The sequence below is a fragment of the Kwoniella shandongensis genome, chromosome 1, assembly GCF_008629635.2.
Source record: "Kwoniella shandongensis chromosome 1, complete sequence".
In the NCBI taxonomy this organism is placed as follows: Eukaryota; Fungi; Basidiomycota; class Tremellomycetes; order Tremellales; family Cryptococcaceae; genus Kwoniella; species Kwoniella shandongensis.
In genome coordinates, this window is record NC_089287.1 from 1,518,740 (window position 1) to 1,546,178 (window position 27,439).

General features: G+C 50.1%; 9 protein-coding genes across 9 annotated transcripts; 6 read left to right on the plus strand and 3 right to left on the minus strand.

The window, feature by feature from the left end:
• Positions 1 to 129: 129 nt before the first annotated feature.
• On the plus strand, positions 130 to 2,048 carry CI109_100542 (uncharacterized protein; the record flags this gene model as incomplete). The annotated part of the gene is made up of 2 exons (XM_032004698.1): positions 130 to 1,695; positions 1,794 to 2,048. 2 exons carry the CDS (start codon positions 130 to 132, stop codon positions 2,046 to 2,048), a joined length of 1,821 nt encoding a protein of 606 aa, XP_031861176.1.
• A 1,450-nt stretch (positions 2,049 to 3,498) lies between these two features.
• On the plus strand, positions 3,499 to 6,714 carry CI109_100543 (uncharacterized protein; the record flags this gene model as incomplete). Its single annotated transcript, XM_032004697.2, has 14 exons — positions 3,499 to 3,508; positions 3,625 to 3,779; positions 3,844 to 4,117; positions 4,175 to 4,227; positions 4,288 to 4,419; positions 4,478 to 4,610; positions 4,674 to 5,037; positions 5,097 to 5,417; positions 5,480 to 5,553; positions 5,608 to 5,738; positions 5,794 to 5,943; positions 6,010 to 6,095; positions 6,149 to 6,390; positions 6,452 to 6,714. The coding sequence occupies 14 exons, from the start codon at positions 3,499 to 3,501 to the stop codon at positions 6,712 to 6,714; spliced, it is 2,388 nt and encodes a 795-aa protein (XP_031861175.2).
• Positions 6,715 to 7,778: 1,064 nt separating this feature from the next.
• Positions 7,779 to 10,133, plus strand: CI109_100544 (uncharacterized protein; the record flags this gene model as incomplete). Its single annotated transcript, XM_032004696.1, has 2 exons — positions 7,779 to 9,450; positions 9,523 to 10,133. 2 exons carry the CDS (start codon positions 7,779 to 7,781, stop codon positions 10,131 to 10,133), a joined length of 2,283 nt encoding a protein of 760 aa, XP_031861174.1.
• A 500-nt stretch (positions 10,134 to 10,633) lies between these two features.
• Positions 10,634 to 13,946, minus strand: CI109_100545 (uncharacterized protein; the record flags this gene model as incomplete). The annotated part of the gene is made up of 8 exons (XM_032004695.1): positions 10,634 to 10,660; positions 10,733 to 10,827; positions 10,886 to 11,000; positions 11,075 to 11,143; positions 11,201 to 13,229; positions 13,289 to 13,336; positions 13,389 to 13,768; positions 13,839 to 13,946. The coding sequence occupies 8 exons, from the start codon at positions 13,944 to 13,946 to the stop codon at positions 10,634 to 10,636; spliced, it is 2,871 nt and encodes a 956-aa protein (XP_031861173.1).
• Positions 13,947 to 14,756: 810 nt separating this feature from the next.
• On the minus strand, positions 14,757 to 16,364 carry CI109_100546 (GTP cyclohydrolase I; the record flags this gene model as incomplete). Its single annotated transcript, XM_032004694.1, has 5 exons — positions 14,757 to 14,798; positions 14,855 to 14,957; positions 15,015 to 15,187; positions 15,253 to 15,557; positions 15,641 to 16,364. 5 exons carry the CDS (start codon positions 16,362 to 16,364, stop codon positions 14,757 to 14,759), a joined length of 1,347 nt encoding a protein of 448 aa, XP_031861172.1.
• A 941-nt stretch (positions 16,365 to 17,305) lies between these two features.
• On the plus strand, positions 17,306 to 17,856 carry CI109_100547 (60S ribosomal eL43 domain-containing protein; the record flags this gene model as incomplete). The annotated part of the gene is made up of 4 exons (XM_032004693.1): positions 17,306 to 17,335; positions 17,381 to 17,451; positions 17,520 to 17,577; positions 17,710 to 17,856. 4 exons carry the CDS (start codon positions 17,306 to 17,308, stop codon positions 17,854 to 17,856), a joined length of 306 nt encoding a protein of 101 aa, XP_031861171.1.
• A 266-nt stretch (positions 17,857 to 18,122) lies between these two features.
• CI109_100548 (uncharacterized protein) lies at positions 18,123 to 21,497 on the minus strand (the record flags this gene model as incomplete). Its single annotated transcript, XM_065966808.1, has 11 exons — positions 18,123 to 18,344; positions 18,417 to 18,623; positions 18,681 to 19,080; positions 19,166 to 19,599; positions 19,660 to 19,777; positions 19,829 to 20,009; positions 20,067 to 20,087; positions 20,148 to 20,515; positions 20,595 to 20,885; positions 20,950 to 21,287; positions 21,396 to 21,497. The coding sequence occupies 11 exons, from the start codon at positions 21,495 to 21,497 to the stop codon at positions 18,123 to 18,125; spliced, it is 2,682 nt and encodes an 893-aa protein (XP_065822880.1).
• Positions 21,498 to 22,005: 508 nt separating this feature from the next.
• CI109_100549 (uncharacterized protein) lies at positions 22,006 to 24,889 on the plus strand (the record flags this gene model as incomplete). Its single annotated transcript, XM_032004691.1, has 9 exons — positions 22,006 to 22,269; positions 22,330 to 22,484; positions 22,545 to 22,870; positions 22,936 to 23,221; positions 23,276 to 23,377; positions 23,430 to 23,470; positions 23,524 to 23,636; positions 23,695 to 24,352; positions 24,414 to 24,889. 9 exons carry the CDS (start codon positions 22,006 to 22,008, stop codon positions 24,887 to 24,889), a joined length of 2,421 nt encoding a protein of 806 aa, XP_031861169.1.
• A 329-nt stretch (positions 24,890 to 25,218) lies between these two features.
• Positions 25,219 to 27,189, plus strand: CI109_100550 (uncharacterized protein; the record flags this gene model as incomplete). Its single annotated transcript, XM_032004690.1, has 9 exons — positions 25,219 to 25,295; positions 25,380 to 25,393; positions 25,480 to 25,607; positions 25,700 to 25,804; positions 25,865 to 25,917; positions 26,007 to 26,594; positions 26,652 to 26,748; positions 26,839 to 27,005; positions 27,093 to 27,189. The coding sequence occupies 9 exons, from the start codon at positions 25,219 to 25,221 to the stop codon at positions 27,187 to 27,189; spliced, it is 1,326 nt and encodes a 441-aa protein (XP_031861168.1).
• Between the last annotated feature and the right edge of the window lie 250 nt (positions 27,190 to 27,439).

Below are 27,439 nucleotides of genomic sequence, written 5' to 3' on the forward strand. Positions count from 1 at the left end.
CACTTTCCTTCTTGAATTAAGAACGTCAGCATCCGATTGCACTCTTGTCTTCCTTCTTCTCTGCTGTCTCTCCCTCTATCCTCTGCTTCTTGGGTGAACACAATCTCATCCTCTCGCTTGACAGAGATCATGCATCGAAAAGTCATTCTCCCCTCTCCAGCTCCAGCTCAAACAACGGAGTCTCCCACCTCCTCCACCCCTGCTCGACCACCCGAGACCAACACCGACACAAAACCCAATCAACGATTCATCGCTTCGGCAGCTGCCCAAGCGGCTCATGATCCAGAAAAACTCCAACGTCTCATTAACGAGATGTACCTGTACGAATTCAACAAAGCTATGACAAAAGATGGGATATGGTACAATATGTCTTTGGAATCAGCTAGGGAAAGTCCTTTGGCCAAGGCCAAATTCTCAATTGGACAACGATCTTCAGAGAGGACATTCTCCATAAAGGTGAGAGATGACCACGAAGGGAGGATGATCGCACCCCCTCAGAGTGAGAAAAGAAAGAGTACTCCTCGGGGAAAGTTGGAGGAAGAGAAGGGTGAGGGATCAAGTACAAGTTCTTCGTCTATCACGACCACCGGCACGATTAGTGAGATTGAAGGAGAAATGGACGGTTCGAGCAAGAAGACGAGCGAACGGAAGAAGAAGAAGAATAGTAGGAAAAAGGTCAAGGGGAAGAAGGCAAACGCAGCGACCGACGGCAGAATGCAAGGGTTGTTGGTGCAGCAGGAGGAGGACGACGATGACGAGGAAAACGACGAGATTGTCGTCGACATGAAGACAAAGGCGAAAGAGGGAGCTGTTCGTAACGAGGATACGGAAGAAGGGGAGATCGATATGGGGATATCGAAAGCGGAATTCGTGCCCGTGGCAACTTCAGAAACAGTCCGTTTCCATTTCATGCACGACGAGGATGATGGGTCTCTGGATGACAGTCTCCAAAACGACGTCGAACTCACCGACTCGGACGATAAAGAGAAGACGCCGATGGCTCACTCGACCTGTACATCCCCCATCACCTCATCTGACCACATCCAACTCGACGAGAACAACGGTCTTCCATCGAACGACAGCGTTCCGCCATTCCACAGCGTCATGAGCTCTGCAGGTCCCACCCCTCCGGATAGTCCACCTGGCGACCACGTCCCCTCCTCGATTGCTGTCCCGACTCAAAATCACACCACTTTCTACACTGAACCTCCTATGACCCCACCTCCCGAGATTGCGATCCCTATTGCCGCAACACCGGCGACTCTACCCATTATTGGCACCGTCTTTCCTCCCACTCCTCCTTCAGTTCATCCCCTCGCACAATCTTGGACACTCTACTTCTCCGACACTTCCAAGAAAGCTCAAGATACCCGCCAGTCCTCCATGGCAGCTGATCCTCACCCTCAAAGGAGCAGTACCGACTACTCTTCCGGTCTCGTCACCATCTTCACCGCGTCGACGGTCGAGGATCTTCTGGGAAGTTGGAAAGCTCTCCGTCGAGCTATCGCAAGTGCTAAGCGAAGGCCGATCGAGGCACTCGGTGATCCGATCTTACGTGGAGGAGCGGGATTGGGCTTGCATATGATGAACGATGATAATAATTTTCATATGTTCGTGAAGGGCGTGAAGCCGATGTGGGAGGATGCGATGTGTGCAAAGGGAGGGAAGATTATGATTGCTGGAGATACGGCGAGTGTAAGTGCACCGTGATCACTGTGCCACTATCACCTCTAGTCCGTTCACTCTGTACTTGAGAACGAAGATCGATTGAGCTGACCCTTCCTGCGTTACAGATGGACCAAACCTTTCTCGAAATCGTACTTCTTCTGATTGGCGGGACGATCCACGATTTCTGTCCTCCCCCACCTTCCAAATCCAATATGATCTGCGGCGCCGTCATATCCAAGAGGAAATTGACCCGTATCGAAATTTGGTTAGGGGGGAAAGATGTTCCGGATCCAGAGTGGGTTAGGAGCGTGACGAACTTTTTCGAGAGGAGTTTCAAGGGGGTCAGGATGTATCCTTATAAGCCGTTTGGAAGTAAATGAACAGTCGGGATACGTAGTAGTACCAAGGGGAAGGAAGGGGAAGGAAGGAAGGCCAAAGGAGGGGAAATAATACGGGAGGGGATACCTCGCAAGTGAACAACGCATCGTCCTTATTTCATGGGATACCTTGATTCGTTGACAACAGTCGAAAAGTACATACAGCATACCATTCATCATCCCTTTCCTCCTTCCGTAGCATAACGCGTTTGATACGTAGTTGTAGTATAGCAAAACACAAGAGCAAGCGATCCATCTTTCCTGTTTATAGCATTAGTCAATCCTTGCAACCGCGTTTATAGTATTTACTCTCATCAATCATGTTTATAGCATTAGTCAGTAGCCCAATCATGTCCATAGACAAGGTCAACATGCAAGTCCATCCATGTATACTTCAGGATGAGAGTGAGCGTCCGTGGGTTAGTAAACGAACAATCATATACCCCATGTGCGATGTTCGGATCGTGTTCCTCCGGATCAGATAAATATGTACATACATTATCTTCGTCGTCACTCGCTCCACCTGATGGATGACTATATAGGTCCTCTCAACGTCTCCCTTCCTTGAGACTTCGGTTCGTCCCTCTATCCCAATCTTCATCGTACTCCCCGTGACATGATATCCCCCTCATGATCCTAGTACGATTGTGAGAGCCATTGCTATACACGCTAATGAGACGTAGGGTGATAATCTCTCGCCTATCCTCGCGCATTTGAAGAACAGTCCGAGGAAGCTACATCATGGGATGGGAGTGAACGATCTATGGTCAGCTCCGGCTCCGGATTCTTCAGATAGAGCGTTCGGTTCACGGTTAGACGGGATAGGTGAGATGCGTGGTTCGTTCCGGGTTGTTTGAGGGTAGTAAAGAGAATTGAATAAAACATGTGGTCGAAAGGGAAGAAAGAGGACCAGCACACTCACCCTTCTCTATTTCTGTCGACGAGACCGGGCGCTGTCCCTCTTACGTATGTACATGTGCAGATGAGGAGGAGCAGGACGAGGAGAAGGGATTGGAAGTTGAATAGGGCGGACTGCAAACACAATTCACACAGGATGTCAGTGGACTTTCGACGCAGAGAGGGCTCGGAGGATTTGAGAGGATGATCATTCGGAGGTCGAATGTAATGGGTGGCATAAGGAGAAATCAAGTAGACCCCACAATACATACCATGATGAGGAATCGTCTCGACTGAGGTGGATCAACCTTCCCAGCTGCTTGTTGCTAATCACTGGAACTTCTGCTGCTCTGGTTTGTCGTGCGATTTCGACTGTAGATAAGCTCTCGTCTGTCGTGTTTTGCGGTCTCGTGTGCTGTGAATACGTGTCTTTTGTGGTGGATGTAAAGTAACAACTTGCAGTGATGATGACGATTCAGGCAATGTCCATTGTCAAAAGAGCGAGCGAAGGACGTGTAGCGAACCAACCGACCAAAGCGGCGATCGCCGAAAATCAATGCCAATAGGTGAGTCATTGTCCGCTTTGTCCCTCGCGACCGATTTCATGATTTCCCACTTTGTCCACTCTTTTGTTTACTTGACAATGTGTGATGTTGCTCGGCCATACATACATACGACAGAGCAAACTTGTCTCATCTAGTGACGATGGTAGCTCCTGTGAAGAATGGAGTGGGGAAGAAGAAGGAGAGTAAGAGCTCATCTTCGTCCACTTCCGCTATAGGAGGTAGTGGTGCAAGTGCAGGTGCGGCAGGGAAGAAGATGGCCAGTCTTAGTTCCGTAAGCGATTGCTTGCGGATTCCATTCAGTTTCCAAGCTGATGATATGCCTCTGCGTCCACTAGTTCCAATCGTCATTAAACTTCAAACCACTCAGCATGTTACCTCCTCCCACCAGCTCAAGCTCGAGCTCGACCAAGAAGGTAGAGGAGGATAGGAAGAAGATGCCTCCACCTCCGCTTGGTGTCAAGCCAAAGGTCAACCCATCAGTATCGATGGGGCAGAACAATGGCAGAGCTACTGGGACTAGTGTTAATGCTAAGGGAAACAAGGGGAAGGAGAGGGAAGTGGTAGAAGTGCTGGACAGCGATGATGAGGATGGATCTGTCGAGGGAGAAAGTGAGTGGGACATATCTGTCTGAGTCGGTCCAAGCAAGCAGCTGACATCGTGGGTAGAACCAAAGGACATGGCTCAGATGTGGACAGAGCTTTATGCGCCGACTAACGAGGTGAGTTGGGCGCCACCAAGTCTTGACCTGGCATACAGCTGACATCTAAATTCATTTCAGACCGACCTGGCACCTGGGAAAGCTCGAATACAACGAGTCAAGACATGGTTACACGAATCCTTATTTGGACACCCTCCAGGCGTTCCAACTCCTCCAAAGTTGAGCACGAAGGACAAGCTACGGAAATATAGGGTGAGACCAGTTGAGCGATCCGGGAGAGATTTCCGTGTCGAGCTGACCTTGGGATTAGAGGATACTCCTCCTTACTGGACCTGCTGGGTCAGGGAAGACTACCACTGTGAGATTGCTAGCGAAAGATATGGGAGTGGACTTGATAGAATGGGGAGAAGGCGTAGAAGAGTGGAATATAGGAGGAGGCATTGGTGAGTCCTGACTCAGCTGGAGTGGTGTCTGCCTTTTCAGGTTTAGCTGATGTCATTTGGCAGAACGCGAGTCGTCCATGACCAAATTCACCTCATTCCTCTCAAGACATGCGTACCCTACACTCAGCCTATCCTCACAATCTTCCTCATCACAGTCCTGCCCTCCTGTCAAACCCAGGATCATCCTTCTTACTTCTCTGCCAAATCTCTCTCATCTGCCTACACGAGACGCGTTCCACGCAGCGCTTCTGGATTTCTGCAGGACATTCACTTCGTCGAGTTGCCCTATAATCATCGTTCATAGCGATGCAGGGTCGGGAGGTAGAGCAGAGGAGAGTTGGATGGATAGGGAAAGAGGCGGGAGAGAAGGCGCTCTTGAGCTCGTCGGCAAAGATGTGAAAGACGGACCGTGGTGTCAGGAGATAGAGTGAGCCCTTTGTTCCTTCCGTTCAGATAGCTGTACCATTGACTAACTTGCCCGATTAGCTTCCTTCCCCTGGCGCCTACGTTTCTGAACAAAGCCCTGATGAAGGTAGTTCAGACTGCGATACCAAAGACGACACAGCGACCATCGGTTTCCACTGTTCAATTAATCGCTCTCTCCTGCAATGGCGATTTACGATCTGCAATCAATTCCCTACAACTATTATGTAGCCGGAAGATGAATGACAAGTCGAAGAAGCGCAAGAATCGAGAAGATGATGAAGAAGAAGAAGTTGAGATTGGGGAGGGGACGAAGAAAAAGGGCAGAGGAAGTAGAGGTGGGAAAGGGGCTTTGTTAAGTGTCAGCCCTGATCTGAGAGCTGTGTGAGTCGATTCTAGGTTGCGCTTGAATTTGGAATCAGCCACTGACCAACGTTTGGGAATAGGTTGGACGCTGTCACGAGACGAGAGCAGTCTTTGGGACTGTTTCATGCGCTTGGGAAGGTCTTTTACAACAAGCGTGAGCTGGCCTGGAAGTGAAATGGCAAACCTCAGCTGACAAGTCTGAGAACAGGTTTGGATGACCCGAACATAGAAGACGAGAACAAGGAAGTCTTGGAAGCTGTTCGACGGCTGAGACCAGACGACCCGCTACCATCTCATCTGCAGGAGTTCACACGCCGAAAGTCATTGATTCAGATGGAGGTAGGTCGCGGACAACAAGTGCTCACAACGTGCAAGAGCTGACATTGCCGTTCAGAGCTTCGTGCCGACGATACCTGTGGATGCTTCTTCTTTCGCCCTCTGGATCCATCAGTCTCTGCCGTCATTCTGCACGGATATCGAGCAGGTGTCGTCGGGTATAGACGAGCTTTGCGCAGCGGACGTCATGAGAACAGACGACGATATTGTGAGCTTCCAGCAGTTTTGCGTAAACACCATTTGCTATTGCTGAAGTCGGAGGTTCAATTCATAGTGGCAATCCAGCTCTCAAGCTATCGCATATTCATTGCACCTCACCATCCGAGGCTCGCTCATGTCTCTGCCGAGCCCTGTCCCTCGGTGAGCTGACTCCTACAGCGATTTAATAGACAGAAGCTAAATCTTGATTGTAGTCGATCGCAGAAAGTCATCAAACCGCAATTCTTCGATGCGTATCGGACCGAGCGAGATAATATGGCGGCTCTGGACAGCGCAACGCGGTACACGATGAAGAAAGCGATCACATCAAGCAACATACTTGCTGATGGCAATGTCAATGGAGAACAGCTTGCTCCTTGGGGTGGCTTGGTGTCGACAAATGTTATGGCTTCGGAGCTGGTCCCGATGATGGTCAAGATACAAGGAGTGACCAGGAGTGAGTGAACCAGGCCTCAAATTAGGGTGATGTTCATTGCTGATCTGTCCAATGTCTGCAGAACCATTACTTCCGAGCTCTGCACAACCGTTGTGTATGCCACCCTACTCGGCGTACCAAGCCTGGCAATCCAGCAACAATAGCGAGCTCACAGCGAAGGACAGCGCAACGGCAGACGACGATTTCGAAGCGGACATCGCAGGTGATGATGGGATGGGATATGTACATGCAACTCAGGGATGGGATGATGAGGTGGATAAAGAAGGAAAGAAAGAAGAGGAGGAAGAGTATTTGGTGGATGACGATATTGACGATTGGGATTGAGAGTGGTTGTATATTACTTTATTGCATGGTGAAGGTGATGATGAGCATTGACATGTTGTTCGCATGTTATCGTGTATGTCCTGTATGTATGCATGTACTATGTGTTAGGTGTTGCAAGAAGTGGTGCGGCATATTCGCTTTGATGGCACCGTAAGCTGGACCCGCTGCAAACGCGTATTGTCATTTGTGGCACATGCGTCATGATCAGTCCATGTCGATTCATCAAAGTCTATACGCGGTCCTGATATCAATTAATGCAATGTGGGTTGATGCACTTTCGGCGGATAGTATAGTGATGGCGGGCCAACTGTGTGTGCGAAGGGACCGTGCTGACAAGTAGGAAAGGAAGGATGCCTCGTGTTTATCATCACAGTGAGCTGAGCCACCACACGCCTGTAGGGCATCTAGCACGGATAAGAGGAGCGCAGTCCACGAACGAGGATTCATTTATGATGCTATGCATACTGTCACTTCAGTCGTCGGCGTGTTGTGAGTTACCATGAACATGAGAAGGACTGACATACCCTCCGAAATAAACCGCTTTAGACACACCTACATGACCGACGCAGGAAGAGGACCGTGCGCGATCGTCGTCTTCCTTCCTTCCTTTGGCGACCCCATTTTATATATCAAGACGCGTATCTTTTCGAACAGAACATGACATTTACGCGACTTGGACACGACTCGTAAAAGAGACGATATACATCTCTTCTGCACACTTTAGTCGTTTCGATCTCTTCCTTCAATCATAGGTAAATACTGGATCAACAGGACGAAAGCGCGCTTTTCTCACATTAGTAACTTAAATCGACCTGTACAGTACTGCTCCACTACTTCATTTCCTGGCTTCGGCTACTTTCCTCCTCTTCTGCCCTAGTTGACGAAATGACTACTTGAAAAGAAGAGTCACGATCTCCCCGCCGATATAGCACAAGTCTAGTCCCCACGGGAGACTACCCCACGCCCTATCCAGAACTTAAAACCTCTATCGAGCACTGCCACTTGCACTTGTGCCGCACTATTTATTTCCTTCCTTCCTTCTCTCACTTCTGTATTTCTACAACATGTTCGACTTGGACAATTCTTCATCACTTCCACCTTCGCCACCCTTACTACGACCAAGACGATCAACTTCGAGCGAATCGTCGATCTGCTCACTACACTCCAAACACGATCCGCACTCCGCGAGCGATACGACCGCCCGCCGAAGAACATTATTACGACCTCGTCATAGCTCGACTACTCTTTCAGACTTACCACCACTCACAATCCCAACATCTAAGATGCCAACTTTCTCTCCTTCGTCACATTCTCCTTCTTCGCCCCCAGAGGAGGAGACGCCGACTGAGCTTGAAGCTCCATTCACACCACTCTTCACCCGTACACCATTACGACACCCATCCACCCCGTCCACCCCATCATCCCCGACCTCTCCTCAGTTGCTAACACCTAGTCGACTCACCATCTTCCCGGACTACGAAGAAGACGATCTCGACGAGAATACCTTGCCCTGGTGGCTGAGACGTAATCTCCAACGACAACGACAGGCCGATACCGCCGACAATTATAAGACGTTGCAAGATCTCGCAGCAGACTTCGGGGGATGCATTACCCTTCCGGATCTGCCTTGTTTACAGCGGTCGTCGGTCCAGTCGGCAAATGCTACTCGGTCCGATCACACCGCAAATTCCTCATCGGGAACGGGGACGAGCTCGCAGCGACCCACTCCGCTGGTCGGAGTCGCCACTTCTTCTGCTCAACCACATGGTGCGAAACTTACGGACGAAGGGGAGGACGAAAATCATCGAGGCCGAACACAACGACGACATCAACGTGGTTATCTCTCAACCCTTTCCGATCGAGGAAGGATCATATCAACAATCAAAACAGCCACGACGACTCGAGAGAGGCAATATCAAGTATCCCATGATGGACTGATCCCTTCTTCCATACAGCGAAATGGCGGACATACCCCTTTCGCCACTCCTGGTCACGTCACTATCTCACCACCTCGAGTCGCTTCTCCAAATTCTGACGACCCTTTTGCGCGACTAGATGACTACCAGCCCACTACCACCACCGTCTCCCAACAAGTGCAGTCTGTCTCGACATCCACCAGAAACAACAAGCTCAAGAAGACCGACTCCGAGATTCTCTTGCCGAGTGCGCTACCGAGCCACCTAGATGGTGATAAACGACCGAGTCACAAACGACGTGGATCGACCGACTCAGACGTCACGATCAAGTGTGGTAAAGGCTTTGTGGCTCTGCTCCCTCAACGGATGGCCGCGCTTCGTAAAACCACTATTGCGACGGTCTCCTCACCACTTGCCAGTTCTTCTTCCTCCTACTCGGCTCGAATCGATGATAACGTGAGAGAGTCTGGTCGTTCCACGCCGACTGCTAAATCATCCAAATCTCGTTGCGCTGCGCCCAAGAAGAGCAACCACGTCGACATGATCACCGAGCCCATCTTGACCGAGGTACCAATGTTCAAGATCCACCGTTCACTATCTCGAGACAATCGGCCGATCTCACCTACACTCCCCGACGCCAAGCTGAACGATGAGAACACACATCGTCATCAGACTGTATCATCCGCGCCGAAGCGACCGAAATCGCCAAATACAGCGAAAGAAAGTCTAGAAGAAGTACTTTCGAAACACCTCCCGGGCAGTGAGGAAAATGCGGGTGCATTAGACAAGCTAATCGAAGTAGCGCAGAAAGTCGAAGACGGTCAGTTCCGGTTTTCGTCTTTGGAACGAGAGGTACGAAATGTGAACTGACAGGTTTTCTTTCGTCATTCAGGCTCTTTGCATCTTGCGGGTCGTCCTCGTCCACCTAGTCCAGCGACCATCGAATTGCGACGAGCAATCAACGTGAACGCCGCACGAGCCTCGAGTCCTGATCGAGACAGGGACAGCATCTCCAGCAGAGCTTCGACATACCCTCCTCGATCTTATCAGAGCGAGAGCGAGATTGAGGCCGAAGCCAAAGACTTAGACACAGACACCGACGTGCCGTTGATCGAGACAAAACCTAGACGAGGGTTCCTCTCTCTCAGATCTTTATTCCCCACATCTCCTAAACGAACCAAACGGGCACTATCACCCAACACGCTCGACGAACATGAGGAACAACCACCTTCTCCGAGACTCGAGGCTCTTTCAGAGGATCAAAAGTCTGCTGCCCCCCAGAAGAGGACTGATTTTGACGTCGATAAAATTTCGGCCATTCTGAAAGATACGAGAGAACGAGTATGTTTTGCAGAGCTCGAAGGGGTCGGTGAGCCGCAATCTTCATCAGTAGAAGAGGAGGATCAAGAAGATCCGGTAGAAGTTGGGAGAGAGGCCGAGGGGGAGGAGGATCCTAAGGCTGTACGACCAAGTGCCGGTAGGAGGTGGACTTTCCCTTGGTGAAGAGAGGCGGGAAGGACTTCCTCCCGTCAAGCAAGGTTTTTCTTTCTACGGACGTTTTTCAATCGGACAATTTTCTGTCTTTGCTATATTATCCACCTTCATTTCGTTGTATCTATACCTTTAGTTTGCCTGTTATTGTACCTGTTCTTTGTTACTTGTCCATGTTCATGTCGTCCATAGCTCCCGAAGTGTTCTGTTACTCTGTAGCCTGTCCATCCCTTCAACCTGTCTTTGTCAATTACCTGTCATTGTAATCAACTGTTCTGACTGTATCGCTAAACCATATTAATTGCGCCTGATCTTCAGATTTTTGTATTTAGTTTGCCAAATTTCATTTGATCCATTGATCACATATGCATATATTGATATTTATTGTACTGCTATAGACAGACGAAATACGTTGTGAAACACGACTAAATGAGAACTCGACCTGTTGCGTTGTCTTTTTTGCTTCTGCCCATGCCTATGCTCACACCCCTTAACACCACCCCTTCTCATACTCAAAGGAACTTGTTCTCCTTGAGCCACTGCGACGTCAAACAGTATGTTTATCAGTTCACTGGTCTTCAAGACAAGGCAAATCTCTACGCTGTACTCACCGTCTTGACGTCCTCGGTATCCCTGTCGAGCCAGTCGGCCGCAGCTTGGATGGTATCGTAAGTCTGTGCAAGAGCAAGCTTGTACTGCTTGGTGTCTAAGTAGGAATTCTCTGTTAGCTCTGCTGTGATCTTCTGACAAACTACGCGACTCACTCTTGTCCTTGAAGAACTCCTGGATTCTCTGCTTGTCCTTGTGGCTGGAGAGGGCAGCGAATGCTCCCTTGATGAGGTAGTTGAGACCGAAACCGTCAGGGTATCGTTTCATCATCTTTGAGTAGCAGATGTTCATCGTCAGCGAATGCTTCTATAGATGAATCGCGTAGGTAGTCTGATAGAACTCACCGCATCGTACTCGGCAATGAAGAAGTCTGCAATCTTTCTCCTGGAGTGTCTGTTGGACGAGAGACCGAACTACAGAGACAACTGATGGTCAGCAAATACCAAGTCGACGAGAGGAAGTGTACTCACGAAGAAGATGTAGAGATCTTGGTCCTTGACCTTGTCTCCCTTCAACATGTCGAATGTCCTGTCGATCAACTCTTCATCCTTGGCTGAACAAAGCGCGTACATCGCATCGACCTTTGTCGAAGGGTTCTCAGGCTTGTTGTAAACGTCCAAGATCTTCTCGTACTCCGCCTTGCCTCCGTGTTTGACAACATTGAGGAAGATGGATCGTTGCAAGTCTGGTGGGATACGAGAATCGTCGTTCTTCTCGAGGAAGGGCGCAAATCGCTCCTTCATCTCCTTGAGAACATCAGCGTCCTCGGCAGCAGCAGCGGTGCTGACGGCCAAATCTCGCAATTCCTTGACGTCAGGAGCATCGTCTTTAGCATTCTCGAAACCGAGTTTGTCGACCACAGGCTTGAAGAGCTTGATTTGGAGTTTGGCGATGGCCTTTCGGACTTCTTCGGGTTGTTCCCACCATGCTCCGGAGATCTTGGAGATGGCAGATCCGATCTGAGCCCATGGGAGGTACTCAGTCTCGGTCTTGCCGAGCTCGTTGATAAGACTCAAAGAGCCGGAAGTCTTGGCGTAACCAGCCCGAGCGAGTGTCGCAGCATCCGAGACGAGACCGAGTCGGTCCTCGAGGGTGAAGCTGGAAGCCTGCTTTCCGAGCTTGGCGAGTCGCTCAGGCTCATAAGAAACTCGGTAGACACCAATGGTGTTACCGTTGAGCTTGAAGACATCGTTGTCGCCAAGGTCGTATGTGGTGCTTCGCTTCTCCAAAACAGCCTTGTGGTCGATCTCGACCTTACCGTTCTTGACGGTCGACACCTCGAGGGGAACGTACCAGAGAGTCTCGTCTTCCTCTGGCTTCACATCGCCAGTTGACAAGAATCGGTTCTGGGTGAGTTCGACTTTACCGTCACCGAGCTCCTTGACGGTGATGACGGGGTACCCGATCTTGAGAGTCCAGTTGGCCATGATCTTGGCAATGTCAAGACCAGATGCCTCAGCGATACCCTCCCAAAGGTTCTTGGTCTCAGCGTTGCCGTAGATGTGCTTCTTGAGGTAAATGGAGACACCCTTCAAGAAGGTCTTCTCTCCAACGACGCCGGCAAGCATTCGCAGGACCGAAGCACCCTTTGAGTAACTGATCGCATCGAAGATCTGCCCGATCTGAGCAGAGTCGGGACAGTCGACTTCGATAGGGTGCGAAGATCGTTGTGCGTCAAGCTCAAGAGCAGGTTGGAGATGAGATTTGAGGAATTCGGATCGGGGCTTCCACTCGGGCCAGACTCGCTCGAGGATGATGAGCTCACCCATGAGAGTGGCGAAGGCTTCGTTAAGCCATAAGTTGTCCCACCACTTCATGGTGACGATATCACCGAACCACATGTGAGCCAGCTCGTGACACTGGACAACGGCAACTCGCTTCTTGGCAGACAAGGGACTCTTCTCAGGGTCGTAGAGGTATGCGGTGGTTCTACCAGTGATAAGACCCCAGTTCTCCATGGCTCCAGCATCGAAATCGTGAGCGACGAGAGTGTCGAGTTTGGGAAGAGCGTAAGGGATATCGAAGATCTCCTCGTATACTGGCAAGGCCCACTTCTTGATGTCGAGTGCGAATTGAGCCTGCTTGATCTGGTCCTTGGTCGCGAAGATTCGGAGCGGGACAGTCTTGCCGGTCAACTTGGAGTGGTGCTCGCTTGAAAGGGAAGCGAAGACACCAGTGGCGTAAGCGACGAGGTAAGTGGACATCAAAGGCGAGGTCTCGAATTTGGAGATCTTCCAATCATTGCCGGAGGCAGAAGCTTCAGTCTTACCCTCTGTCTTGCCTTCTGTCTTGCCTTCGGTTTTACCCTCGGAGGAGGAGCTGGCGCCGAGGAGGGAACCCAGCTCGTAGTTGTCACTGAAGACGTTCTCGACCGAAGCGTTGGAAGGAGCCTTCCAGGGCTTGTTAGAGACTTCAGGCATGTTAGCGAGGTTGGTGTTGCCCTCTCGGGAGATCAGTGCAAGAGTGAACTTGGACTTGATGAGGGGTTCGTCCCAGCAGCTGAAAGACGGGAAGAATTGTGAGCGGTAAATCATCGTAACTCGGGTGACAGGACTCACGGGAAAGCCTTTCGTGCTTCGGTAGCCTCAAACTGAGTGAGAGCGTAGCTGCAGAGACGTTAGTCGGGACGTCCAGGAGGGAACGCTAAGCTAAACTTACATGGGCCTGTTTCCATCCTCATCGGGGTCGCCTTGGGACTTGTAGTAACCGTGCATGGCACCTCTCAACTCCGACTCGAACCTGAAGAACACCTTGACACCTTTACTTCCGGCCTTCAATCCACCACCTGGCAAAGAGGCAAGATCGATCGAAGCGGTATCCTTCTCATCATCACGTTTAAGCTCGGTAACGGGGATGACGAGCGAAGATGTGGTTTTGAGATCGGATGAAGTGATGGCGATGTGGGTGACGTCGAGAGTCTTGTGGAGATGGAAGTGGAGGACGGAAGTGTCCGAGTTGACAGCGAGATCAATGAGGACTTCACCGGAGAATGTAGGTGGGTTGGAGAGGAGATCGGTCTTGACAACAAGGTTGTAGTGCTAGAGAGCAGACAAGTACAAGTCAGTTACCGACGAATCGCCACCGGGGTAATAATGCAAGGTGACGTACAGAAGGGTAGACTTCGGTAGGCAGCCTAGATGCGTCGGCCTCTTCTTTAGAGACGGACTCGGCACCTCCGGGAACAGGAGTCGACGAGGCGGGGAGAGGGGAAGACATGTCGTTGTTATGCGAGCAGTAACAGGCAGTCCTGCGTTGTTGCTGGAGCGAGAGCGAAGCGGTTGGCTTTTGTGCGAATCGGGACGGGGAGGAGGTAGAGAGCTAATATCGATACCACAACATTAGCACAAACCCGAACGTTTCATTCGCTAAATTGATTTCACGAACCGATATCGATCTAGCCGAGGTGTATTTGTATCCTGTGACGGAAGGGAATACTGCTGTTGTAGCTACTTTGCGATTTATCTGCTTGAGCGGGTATCTGACTATCCCACGACCAAGCATCAAGTGAGAAGTATAGAGACGATGATTCACAACAAAGGAAGCGTTGTTTAGGGAGTAGTTTCGGTTGAGATGGGTAGGGATGGAAGGGCCACGCATGGTATCCTCGACCCGTGATGAGAGTGGACCGTGTGGTCACACAGTACACAATCGCTTACCTCCACTTCCGGATTCCCTTTTGATTCCGAACATCGCTCATGCCCGATAAGTGAGGTTGGAAGAGAACAATGCATCAACGCCATTTGTCGAAGTTGTGTTTACAAGTTTTCTATCTCGTCTACTACTACTGCTACTGCTACTACCTCAGAAGGAAGGATAAGTATAATACTTGATTGGGTTGAACAATGATCGTCATAGTACTTGGTTTGTATTGTTACACAAGTTGAATTTACACATTTGATTTAGTTGACAGTTGAGTGATGCTAATAATGGATTGGAGAAGTAAAGTGACCAAAGATGTGGAAGTGCTGTACGGCAGAGCAGAAATGATCGACGTCCGGTTGAAGGACTGGGCGATGGAAGACAAGACTAGTGCCTTGCCATGCTTGGTGTACGGATGAGAGTCAAAAACTGGTAGGTCACGCTGTCAGCTCTCAAATTCTAGGACCGATAATCGAGATACTTACCTCTTCCCGGGTCTTCTGCTGAGAGCGGAAACAACCCAACATGGTGCTGGTGACGGTGGTCGCACCAGGCTTCTGTACACCTCTCATGGACATACACATGTGACTGAAGGCGCTCAAGTCAGCACGTAGCCGAGTATCATATGAGACGGGTTGTACTCACGAAGCTTCCATGACGACGGCAACACCTCGTGGTCGTATAGCCTCTTCGACAGCGAGAGCGACCTGTTTAGTCAGTCGCTCCTGGACTTGCAGTCGACGGGAGAAGGTCTCGGCGATTCGAGCAAGTTTGGACAGACCCAAAACGAGCTTGTTGGGGACATAACCGATGGAGATCTAGTATGAAGGCCATATTAGTTAAGCATAAAATCCAAATGCTGAACATAACCTCGATAACTCACCTTTCCCGTGAACGGCACCATGTGATGTTCACACAGACTGAAGACCTCGATATCCCTCACGATAACCATCTCATCATGATCTTCCGCAAATACCGCATCGTTGATCACATCCACCAATCTCTCCTCGTATCCCTTTGTCATCCACATGAGCGCTTTCGCATATCGCTCGGGCGTCTTTTGTAGACCCTCACGATCGGGATCTTCACCGATACATTCGAGGACGGTACGGATAGCCGATGAGAGGAGGGTGAGGTTGGCAGCTTTCTCGTCAGGGGTTGAATGGAGTCGAAGATGGGTTGATTTGGCTACAAAGTTGGATAAACACCAGTTAGCAACCTATAACATGGAACAGACAACAAGCTAGCGTGAAAGTTCAACGGCCACTCACCTGGCCATCCCAAACCCTCTTCGTCTGCAATACCTCCGTTTCCAGCCTCCACCACACCTCTTGCAGCCTCAATCAGACCGTTCCTATCCAGCTCTTCTCTCACTTCTGCTCTCAACGATTCCATCGTCCTTCCATCCGGTCTGTGATCTCCATCATCGTCATCACGATCATTGTGCGTAATCCTTCGACTTGGTCCTGATGCGGACGCAATAGCAGGGACGAATCCTGCAGACGATCCATTAGGGAAAGGATATGCTAATCCACCTCCTAGCACACTGCTAGAGTTGGGTGTCGATTGACCTGATGAAGGTCTGAACCCATAACCTTCTCTGGGAGTACGAGGATGGCTTGGCGCCGAAGGAGCTTGAGGTTGAGGTTGAGGTTGGAACGTTTGTCTTCCAGTTGCAGGATTCGGTTTACTCAAACTCTGATCGGCAGGCCAGGGTCGTGGTGCCCCAGCCCCAGCATCGCTGGACGACTGTTGTTGTAATTGTTGTTGTTCTCCTTCGTGGTAGATGGGTAATTTACCCTCTGAGAGGAGGGAAGTTTGAACGGCAGGCGGTGATCTTGCGTTACCGTGCATTCTACCACGTTCCCAAGATCCAGTACTGGACTGCGATAAGAGTGAAAGGTTTGAAAGATTGGCTGTGGGGATAGGTCGAGCTGACGTAGCGGACTGACGAGTCGCAGAGGGTGGATCCTGTTGTTCAGACGAGAATGACATAGTGGGGGGGTAGATAATAGACGTAAAGTAGCAAGTTGGTACAATTAACAGATGTCTCTTGTCAAGTCCGTCGGGGGTTGGGATCAAGGGTCAAACTGCATGCAGGGTACACCGAGCAAGGAGGGGAAGGTGGTGCAATCAATCAACTCAATGCTCTGACACGCTAAGCATATCGGTGAGCAAAGCAACGCGATATCGAGTCATAACAATATCAGGCTCACTCATCGCGCCATCCAGGATAAAATCCTGCAAAATAGCTCCGAAAGCTGCCCTACCGTTGGTTTCGGCGTTAAGACCAGCTGACCTGTTATCGCCTACAGTAATGGGCTACCCCTCATGTGCCACACTGCTGTTCCCGTTTTACACTTCCATGCCCCCGTTGTCTGCTTCTCACCGTAGCAAACCCTAACTGCCTCTCGCTTCGTCTCCTCTCCCTACTACGTGCAGAGTCTGACCCACACTCACACACACCGACCAACCACTCACTCACTCGCTCGCTCACTCACTGTGGTTCGTTCGTTGGTCTGCTTGAATTCACTATAACCGTTTTTAGAGGTTTTTCTTCTTCCTTCTTTAGCCCTCAAGTTTTTTTTCCATCAATCAAAATGGTGAGTACGATAGATCTATCAACAACATGGGTATGGGCATAGGCAACGGCAACGGCAACACGACTGGCATAAGGGAATCCTGGGACAAGAGCGATAATATCGACTACAAATTACTGGAAGGATTACATAGGATGTACGGGTGATGGGGAATCAAACGGAAGTCGGGGCATAGCAAGGGGAGCTTGGATGGCGGACCATAGAGAGATTATGATGGAAGGCACGAGACTTGGGGTTTGGGAGATGTCGAGAGGGTGTCGACAAAGCATTCGACGGTGTGCTCGTATGCCGCCCTGACCAACACTCGACACGACGAATTGACTTCTCGACGCCGCAATGCCCTTGTCCATGCCCATGCTCATGACTGTGCTTTGCCCTGTGTTCCATACTGATCCCACCTCTCTCCCATAGACCAAGCGAACAAAAAAGGTCGGTGTGACCGGAAAGTACGGTACCCGTTACGGTGCTTCTTTGAGAAAGACGTGAGTGTCATCGTACTCCAATAATAGATAGCTGGACGTATGACTGATATTATGTTTTTTGATCATAGCGTCAAGAAGATGGAAATCACTCAACACGCTCGATACGCTTGTCCTAACTGTGGCAAGGTGAGTTCTGGCATCTGAGCTACTTTCCTACAATGAGCAGCATACTGATAATACTACTTTCTTCCCCTCTCCTTCCTCCACCTCCATCTAATGATCATTTCTTCACCGAAACCTAATTCGTACGCATCACAGAACGCCGTCAAGCGAACCGCCGTCGGTATCTGGGGCTGCAAGGGTTGCAAGAAGGTTTTCGCCGGTGGCGCTTACACTTTCGGTACTCCCTCCGCTGCTACTGTCCGATCCACCATCAGGAGGTTGAGGGAAGTTGCCGAGGTTTAAATATAATATTAAACAATCAGTAACGAGTCAGACAGAGGGATGGATCGATGGATGGAGATGTATTGCATAGCCGACTAGAACATGATTTGGGGATCGAGTTTCCGCTTGGGACAGGACTGAACTTTACACCATGGCATACAACGGCATACATAAATCGCTATCAGCGCAGAAACACAAACCGGAGTATCTCACATAGATAGCTACGATAGTCCTCTTCTCTCTTATACTCTACTTACAACACCCTCCTCGACCTCACCATATACTAACTACGCATATGGATGGTACCAACTAAACTCGTTACCTGTAGTAATGTCGCTCTCCTCCCGTCCACCCGCGGTCCCTCTCAAATCTGCTCCTAAGGGCGGCATTTGCGTTGTCGGAACCAAGGCTGGTCTCTCTGGCATCCCGTGACCCATAATCGAATTCATCTCTGGCGTAGGTGTTGTCGTGACGATGTCATCGTTATGTTCCGACACGGATCCGTTTCGCTGTTCTTTTCGTCAGCACTTGCCGTAGTACTCCGTTAGATCTGACAGGAGGGCACCCAGTACACAACTCACAACATATGGATGTGTGTCATCCGGTCTCATCAGATGACTAAAGTACGGAGGAGTCCCAAGGCGTCCATGTACCTCTTGATTGGGCGCAGCGGGCCCGACTTGCGGATTGTTATTATCGACGATGGTCTGCGGATCTCCACTTGACAGCGGCGTGTTTGTGTTATTGGCAGATTGACTCGATGCATGCTGCAACACAGCTTGCTCTCGCTACTCCGTTATCAGCTCAGGTCTCGCGAAGTTTTCTTTGCAAAATCCTTTACTCACGATATAGGGATTTTCGTCCGGTCTGTGGAAGAGACTGTACCAAGGGGGAGTAGAGGGTCTTGTTTGCACCGGGTCGTTTGAACTAGGTGTGCTGCGGACTGTATGACTACTGAGGACAGATTGATCGTTGTCATTCTCGCTCGCAATGTGATCACCCGCCTGAGTACTCGATTGGACACCGTTCGGTACTGTCGGAATTGGTGGCACAAAAGGGTCGGCAGCCAATTGAGGTTGGGGTTTGCTCGCCTCGTATAGCCTTTTCAACTCCTCAGCCTCTTCCCACAAAGATGGGAAAGTCACAGAGTACTGCTTCAAACCTGCGACGCAAGCCAAACATTCCACTCGTCCTCGTCGAGCAAGGTAGAGGCCTGCTTCGTAAACTGGATGATGGCACATCAATCTGCGGGAGGGTTTGAGCATTGTCAGACCTTGATCATGGTCATGCCTGCCAATCCTAATGGTTGCGAAGTCGCAGCTAAACTCACGGGTCCAACCTCATGTACCCGGCTTCCGTGAACACTGCTGCCAAAGCTGTGATCCTCAATGCGGCATGTTCACTCTCCTCGCTGATCCTCCTCTTAATACTTTCCAATTCGACGCCTGACCATCCCGCTCCTGTACGACCTTTCTCCTCTATAACGCCAAACTCGCCAATTGCTCGATCGACAATCAGCCAAAGGCAATGCCAGAACGAATCCGTGGCGCTGGATGTCATCGATTGGATGAAATCCCATTTCTCAGGCCATTTCGTGGGGACTCCAAGACGAGAGACAAAGTCGTCTCGATACTTCGATGCTTGATGGATGAAATTTCGGAGTGTGGCAAGAGGAATGCCGGTCTGCGAAGTACGGGGAATCCATAGGGAGTTACACAGGGCTCGGCAGATCGTTGCAGCAGCATGAGCCGAGGCAAAGCATGACTGTGACGTGTGATCAGCTGAGTGTTTCTGGACTTTCAAGACATGCGATCCGCGAAATACCTTTGTGCTATCTACCACAGATGACTGCGTCTTCCCGTCGGGAATAAGGGGGAAGATGTCGACATGTGAGATTTCCGTACTTGCACTATCAGGCAATATATCATAGTCGTCGTCTTGCCTATACCAAAATTTCAGCTTTGTTTTTCGCAATGCAGGCGGAAAGGCTCACAAGCAAGGTCGTAACCGATGAAACACTGATCGGAAACCATCTGAAAAGACCAATGCCCACCAGGTCGATACTGCTTCATTCCGTTTCTTTTCATCTTTGATCTGCAACAGTGTTTCGGACCTGTTACAACCCATAGTAATCAGGTGCTCTGCAGCTGTCGAAGAATATATGGCATGATATCCTAACAGTCGGTTTCCCAGTCAGTGACGAATCTGCGACTGGATCCGGTTCGACTCACGACGTTGTGGAGATGCCGCCCCTGTTCCCACAAACATGTCAGTCCAACCGAAAGAGCGATCTACGTTAGATCATGACTCACGACCCAAGAGCCCCTCCAACATCAACAAAGCTTGGACGTGCTCCAGGCTTGGTAACCTAAAGGCCTTGGTTGCTTCCGCGACCTCCCTGGCTCTGATCACAGCCAATGCAATCAATCTACTTCGTTTCCTGCCCCTTGCACCTATATCGCTATCCCTTGACGAGCATTCTTCTCGATCTCGGACAATGACAGGATGATCGGAGAATCGTGCTCCGTAAGCTAGAGCGACGGCAAGGAGAGAGTGCGAGAGTGGCCCCTCGGGATGAGTGTTGGGCGACTGGAACCGTGAGCGAAAGGTCTCGAGTTCTCCACAAGGATAGCGAGGATGACAGATGGTGAAGAAGGTCTCAAGGAGCTGTTCGGCGAGACTGGGTACAATGAGACGAGTCAGTCGAGATGAGTGAATCATCAAACAAATTCAACAGCTGAGCTGAAAGCTCGACGTACTCGTACACGCCACCATGATCCAAGCTCAAATGCGCTTCGCTTGGCTCTTCCGCCCAGACTTTCCCATCCACTTCCTCCCATATATCACCATCTCCTAATTTACACCCTTCGATACTAGCCAGATCTGTATATCCGAGTTCCAGTGTAGTCACAGGATGTGGAAACAACAGGAATCGTACAAGGCCATTTTGTCTTTCTGCAGGTGTCGAAGTGCTGTATGTCTGGTAGGCCGATGTTGCTATCGATGTCGCAGATTGTGAGGGTGCAAGCTGGGCGAGGAGATGCAACGAGCTTTGCATGCAGCGGTGTTGGTCAGCTATATTTACATCAGAGAATGGAAAGAGAGAGCACTCACTCGACAAGTCCTTCTTGCCCTGGTACCCCATCAAGGCCTGCACGAACACTTGCAGTCTGACTGCTTTCTCCAATATCATAAGTCGATATTGCCCCACCTGCAACCTCGACGTCCGTCCCCTCACTCCTGCTGGTACTATGCTCCAGTGCTGGTCGTTCCGGCGTATGGTCGCTCTTGGTCCGTTTCCGCTTTGGAGGCAGAACTCCGGTATCGGCTCCCACTGTACTGTTTTCGTTGACAGTATTGGACTCTTTGCGAGGTCTTCTGGGCTTTGATTGAGCAAGAGAATCGATATAGACGCTTGTGCATTCTATCCCTCGTGCGCTACATAACTCACACTGAATTCGCCCAAAACATACCTCGTCAGCTTCGTTTTCAAGTAGCCCATACCATGGTTCACAGCAGATGCTAGTCGCTGTGCAATGCATTGGTCCGTGCACACTCACAATCTCCGACTTGTCATTTCGTAGACATCTTATTTTCTTGGTTCGACATTGATCGCATGCAATGTTCTGTTTACGTGACGTGGTCGTGCTTAGTGGAGGCATCGTCGTCGTTCGGATCCGGGATCAAGGTTGCTGTTGTTATGGTTAATGTGCTGTTCTTCGTTCGTGGTCGCTGTTGTAGGTCTTTGCGATCGTTTGTTTGCTACCAACAGGAAAGCTTTGGAGCACCTTTGTGATAAATGAGCTGTGAGAGAAAAGGAAAAGATGATGCATTACATGTGTGGATATATCTTATCACTCCCCATGAATGCTCAAGTCAACATGACTAGGTCCGTGTCATTTTCGGATCCGAGAAGGGGTTACAACCTCTCCCTTCCCCGTTCCACGTGGTGACATCACCATCTGAAACTGTCAAAACAAAACCGTAAATAGATCATCTGAACATTGGCGAGAGGATCAACATACTGTACAACTTCAATAGGTGGAAGCACAAGTATCGTACACCCCTAACGATCTTGCGCGCGATAAGCACAGTCATCCATGCGTGTCTCCACCACGGTCGACCTCCTCTTGCAGCCTACACCAACACACCAACAACGACCCGCCCAAAATGGGTATGGGCAGGAGACACGCAGTCGAGAAGCGGAAGAGGAACAGCAAGAAGCAACGAGATGCAGAATCTGGTGCAGAGCAGGCTGTCCATCCAACAGAAAACAAGGGAGGAGAGGAGGACGATCGCGATGTTGGACATCTCAAGACATGGCCTAGGTATCTGATTAGAAGATCGCATATTAGGAGTATAGCGAAATACTGTCCGCTCGTATCTGCTATCTTGGCACCTTTGTCGACTCTGATGGACATCCCGGCGTTGTCGGTGAGTACGGATACGATATGAGTGGGAATGATAGCTGACTGTGTGCGGGGTTGTGATTAGCAACACTGGTATATCAGAGATGGAGTAGCGCAGCCTGATTTCAAAACGTCGATCGTCCTTTCTGCCATTGGTCTCGCCCTCAATGTCATTGCGAACGTCTTGTTGGTTGTTCGCTTTTCTTCCAAAGCGCCATTCTGGGTCAACCACTCCACCAAGTGAGTCCCCCTAACCACGCCAAGAGCATTGATTGCTAAATATCTCTCTCTCGACGATAGATGGTCACTTCTCTTCTGGATCCTGAAGACCGTAGTCGCTGTTGCCAACCTCATCACATTCGGTATCCTCTCTCGAAATCAACCTGCCTATTCCTACTCTGAAGGGTTCTGGTGTGCCGTCGTCTCTGTCATAGTCGCAGGTATTATCTCCATCACCTTGACACTACACTACTTCGAAGCTTTCGGGTCGGACAAACACGATACATCGGATGTCAGAGCGGAAGGCAAAAAGTTTATCTTGTCCGTTCAGCTGTTCATGGCTATTCTGTCGATCCAAAGTCTTGTGTTTTGCAAAATTGAGAATTGGACATATGCCGACGGTATCTGTGAGTCGAAGTGGATTCGCATATCCCACCTGTATCAGGCGCTGACTAGGTATGTGGCAACTCAGACTTCTCCGTCCAAACCGCTTTAACTATCGGTTATGGTGACTATCACCCTCTCACGACCGCGGGAAAAGTCCTCGTCTTCCCCTTTTCAGTCCTCACGATCAGTCAATTGGGTAACGAAATCGCTTTGATCATCGGCTTCATCAGCTCACGAGCGGATGAGAGGAGGAATAAATGGCGAAGACGGTACGAAGGAGCGATGCATAGAGAAGCCACAGCCGTGCGACCGAGGGCTAGCTTGACAGAAGAGATGGCCTTGATCCATCAGATCAACGCGAGGGAGGAAACGTAAGTACACAACATAGGGCCGGTGTTGGCACACAGCTAATGTAAGCTTTCCAGGATGAATCAGCTATACGACCTGCTATGGAGCGTGTTGGCCCTCATCGTTTTCTGGGTGATTGGTGCTACCGCGTTCTCGCAGATCGAGGGATGGGCATACGGGTAGGTGACCAATGTAGAAAAGTATTTCAATTTACGCTGACGACTTCCGTAGTGACGCTGTCTACGTCTGCATCATCCTGAGTTTGACTATCGGTGTGTTGCTGTCCCGATCATTTACCCCGACAGAATGCTGACGGGGCTCGTAGGTTTTGGCGACTTCACTCCTGCTACAGCTGGTGGAAAGATTGTCTTCATCGTATATGCTCTCATGGCCGTGCCCATCGTTACTTCGTTCGCCGTCCAAACGATCACCGGAATGGTGAGCGAATTTAGCCATTCTCGTTGGAGTGAAAGCCTGATGTCGTCTTCGCCCGCAGCTGAGTACATACTCTGAACGAGGTTCTGCGAGAGAAGCTTTCATAGCGGAACAGAAACGAACTCCCGAAGCATTTGCCCCGCATTCCGATTTCGTGTTACGATATCATGAATCATATGGCGATACCCGAAAGAGGTTGATGGGTCCTCAAGTTGACCACCCGGCGGATCAGGGTGAAACCGCAGAGTCAATTGCCGAGAGGAGACCAAAAGGGGACGAGTCAGGAGACGACCAAGATGGGTATCCTGTCAGTAGCGAGAAGCCGTTTGAGGATGGCGTGGAATCGGAACCGACGGTCGTGGGAGAGGATGAGAGACGGCAGAGTCGATCGGGTCGAAACGAAAAAGAGGAGACTCCTGATGATGGGCCGGCTACTCCCGGAGAGAAAGAGATAGAGGAAGATTTCAAGAGGGTCAAAGAGGTTATGAAGGAGAAACCCGCTGCGAGAGGTGAACAAGAAGCGCAGTCGACGACAAACGATCATGAAGACTGTGGTGAGGATACTGGCGAAATGGAGAAGAACGAGCGGCAGCTCGAGGTTGACATGCTCAAACAACTGCTGCAACGTACAATACGATTGGAGGCAGAAGCGAGGCAGATGCTATTGGATAGTATGGAACAAGGTGTCGCGCGGACTTTGCTTCTGGCGGACAGAAATGGTGAGTGTGTCGGCTCTAGTTGCTGAGATATCACGACTGACTTGTTTTGCTTTCTGAATAGTGCAAATTCGAGATGTGAGAGCTTTACGTGGGGACCATGCCAATGTTCTCGCGATGTGGGAAGGCGAATCTCATCAAGCGGAACACGATCAGGAAAAAGCCAATGCTGTGATCGATGCTGATCAGGTCAAAAATTCTGGACAAGCGACATCGCAGGAACAATCAAAGGAACAACTAGACATGCTTGGTCGTGTTCGACGTTATCGAAATACATTCGCTGAAATCCTCGTCATTGGGAGTATATTACAAAAGCTCGAAGGGGAAGAATTGAACGAGTTTGAAAGGTGGAGAGAGGAAGAAGATACAGAGTTAGGGGAGAGGGATATAAGAGTCGGTCAAGACGGGAGACCGCAAGGTGAAGGTGAAGATCTAGATAAGCTTGCAGAGGAGAAATGGGGTGGTCTGACAGGGAGGATCTTCCAGAGACACAAGCGAAAGATTGTGGAAAAGGATCTTGGCGACTTGGCCAAAGTGTGATGATCAATCTTTTCAATCTTGGTTGTATTTTTACAAAGGTATTCATTGTAGCTCTATGTTCTAGTTGTCTGCTGCAATGTGGACAGATGCATGTGCTATATGCATACTCATCTTCAACTCTTGTATCACAATGTACGAAATGTTATATGACCTGCGATACAGTATCAGGCTCATTTCCCCCGGTTAGTTAGCTGTGATACCCCGCGCGTCATTGCGTATCCGTGTCCTCGTTCGTCGTCGTAGCTATTCAACAACATCAACGGCCGTCTTTTGAATCCAAACCACACGCCTCACTCTACTACCAGCTTGAAACATCCCCATCGTACACTATGGCTGAATTGTCAATCGAGGAGAAAGTCAAGCTTGCTAGCAAGTTCATTGAGCAAACACCTCCTGGGGAAATCAAGTAAGTGCACGTCTCTCTTCTCGGGTTGAGGGTTATGTGGGACAAAAGTCAAGTCAAGCTGACGCTATATCCTCTTGATCGCAGCGATGTTATCAATGGTGAGCGACACCTGATCCCATTTAGCTTGGCTGGATAGAACGTCGTCGTGTCTGTTGTAGTCGCTGATACCGCTCCTTTCTCTCAGATATCCGTACTATCATTGCGAATGACGAGGCGCTCATGCCTCAAGTGATCCCTGCTTTGAGGGATTACAACCTCACTCAACTACAAGTCGTAGAGCATCAAGCGTCGGACACAGCTCCAGTGCACAGTGTGAGTCATCTGACCCAAGTCAGCTTGCGAGATCTCTCTGGAAGAGGTGGCAAAGCTGATCTGTGTTCGTCATTGCTTCCTTGTGTGGTAAGTCTGTTTTGTCACACGCTGCTATACTTCCTGGATCAGAAGAAGGAAACGAGAGATATGCAGATGCGGAAGGGAAAAGGAGTTTTGCTTTCGACCACGTTACGCTGGTGAGCTACCCCGTTATACTTCAATCATAGAAGGGAAGCTAAAATACCAATTTAACTCAGGCCGTATCAGATTACCAGCCATACGAGCTGCCAGAGGAGGAGGAGACGTTCCGGTATGTAATGCCGTTGTCCTAGTCGTCCCTCTGTTCTGAGGGCCGTGTCTTATTTGAATCACGAGCTGAAGTGACCTGCTTTGCTTCAGTGCCGAATTGGCTAAATCCCTTTCGGCATATGCCAAGAACCACTTTCCATCTGGTTTCTCATCCGTCTCATCCTCTCAATTCCCTCTTCTCCCGCCAGCGCCCGAACCGCCTGTAGTTCCTGCTCCCGTAGCGGACGAATCGACTGAAACTCCCAACCCTACCGAGGCGGAGTCCAGCGAACCAATCGTCACAGATGTCGTCGAAGAACAGGTCGGCACAGGCGAGGTCGAGCCTGTCCCCACTCCAGCTGTGGAAGGTGTATCAACAAAGTTGGAAGAAGTAGACCAGGAGGGAGGGTTGGAAAAAGTGGACGAGCTGGTCGAAGAAGCGAAAGAGGAGGAGGAGAGGGAAGAAGCGGGAGAAAAGGCAGATGGGAATGACACGCCTAAAGTCGAGGAAGACACGCTGGAAGATGGGAAGGAAGTTCCTGTCTCCGAGGTGTCAAAGGTGGACGAAACAATCGTGGAAGCTCCGGAGGAGACAGTCGCAGCACCGGTGCAGGTTGAGGAGCGAAAGCAGGAACGAGTTGAGAACCCTATCTATACTCTTGAGATAGTGGGAAACAGATATAACCCTAACAACTTCTGGTGAGCTATCCGACCAACACACACGAGGTCGATCAGCTGACATGCAACGCTGCGCAGGACGGGACGATGGCGAACTCAATGGATTGTGGACAAGGCTGCTGAAAGTGTCAGTGGAAGTATCAACGTCGATGTGCACTACTACGAGCAAGGCAATGTACGTATCTGTCCTTTTCCGTTGACTGCACCGATCACGAGGGACAAACCGATCTATGTGTGAACAACGACTGATAGTGATCTTGTACAGGTCCAACTTGCCACCCAACACAAAGCGTCCTTCCCGCTACCTACCGAGCCTAACGGTTCTCAGTCCGTCGCATCGCAAATCGTCACTACCATCTCCAAGATTGAAACGAATTACCACCTCGAGTTAAACGACGTGTATGGTGAACTCGGCGATAAGGCCTTCAGAGCGTGAGTGTACCTTCCCCTTGCGTTCCACTGGCTAGAATAGCGGTCTATGTACTATTGGGTGCTGATTATCCTTGATCTTGTCGTCAGGCTTCGTCGCGCTTTGCCTGTGACGAGACAAAAGATGGATTGGGAGAAGGTGTCTGGTTATTCGTTGGGTTCTGATCTGACCAAAGCGAGGGGATAGACCGGGACGAGGTTAGACTATGTAACAATTAGTTGAGATTGACGATTATGCATGATAGGACGTAGGACAATGTGTCACTTGAGGAAGCGTTACTGAGTTGGGATCTGCTCTATCCCTCCATACATGATACTCTTGATGTGGGCAGGGATGACATGCCTTCAAGCTGGTACTGGAGACGCATGATCGGCATCTTCCCGTCAAGTCACTACTCGGATCGTTCTGGAACAGAACAGCTCTGCTGAACATGCTA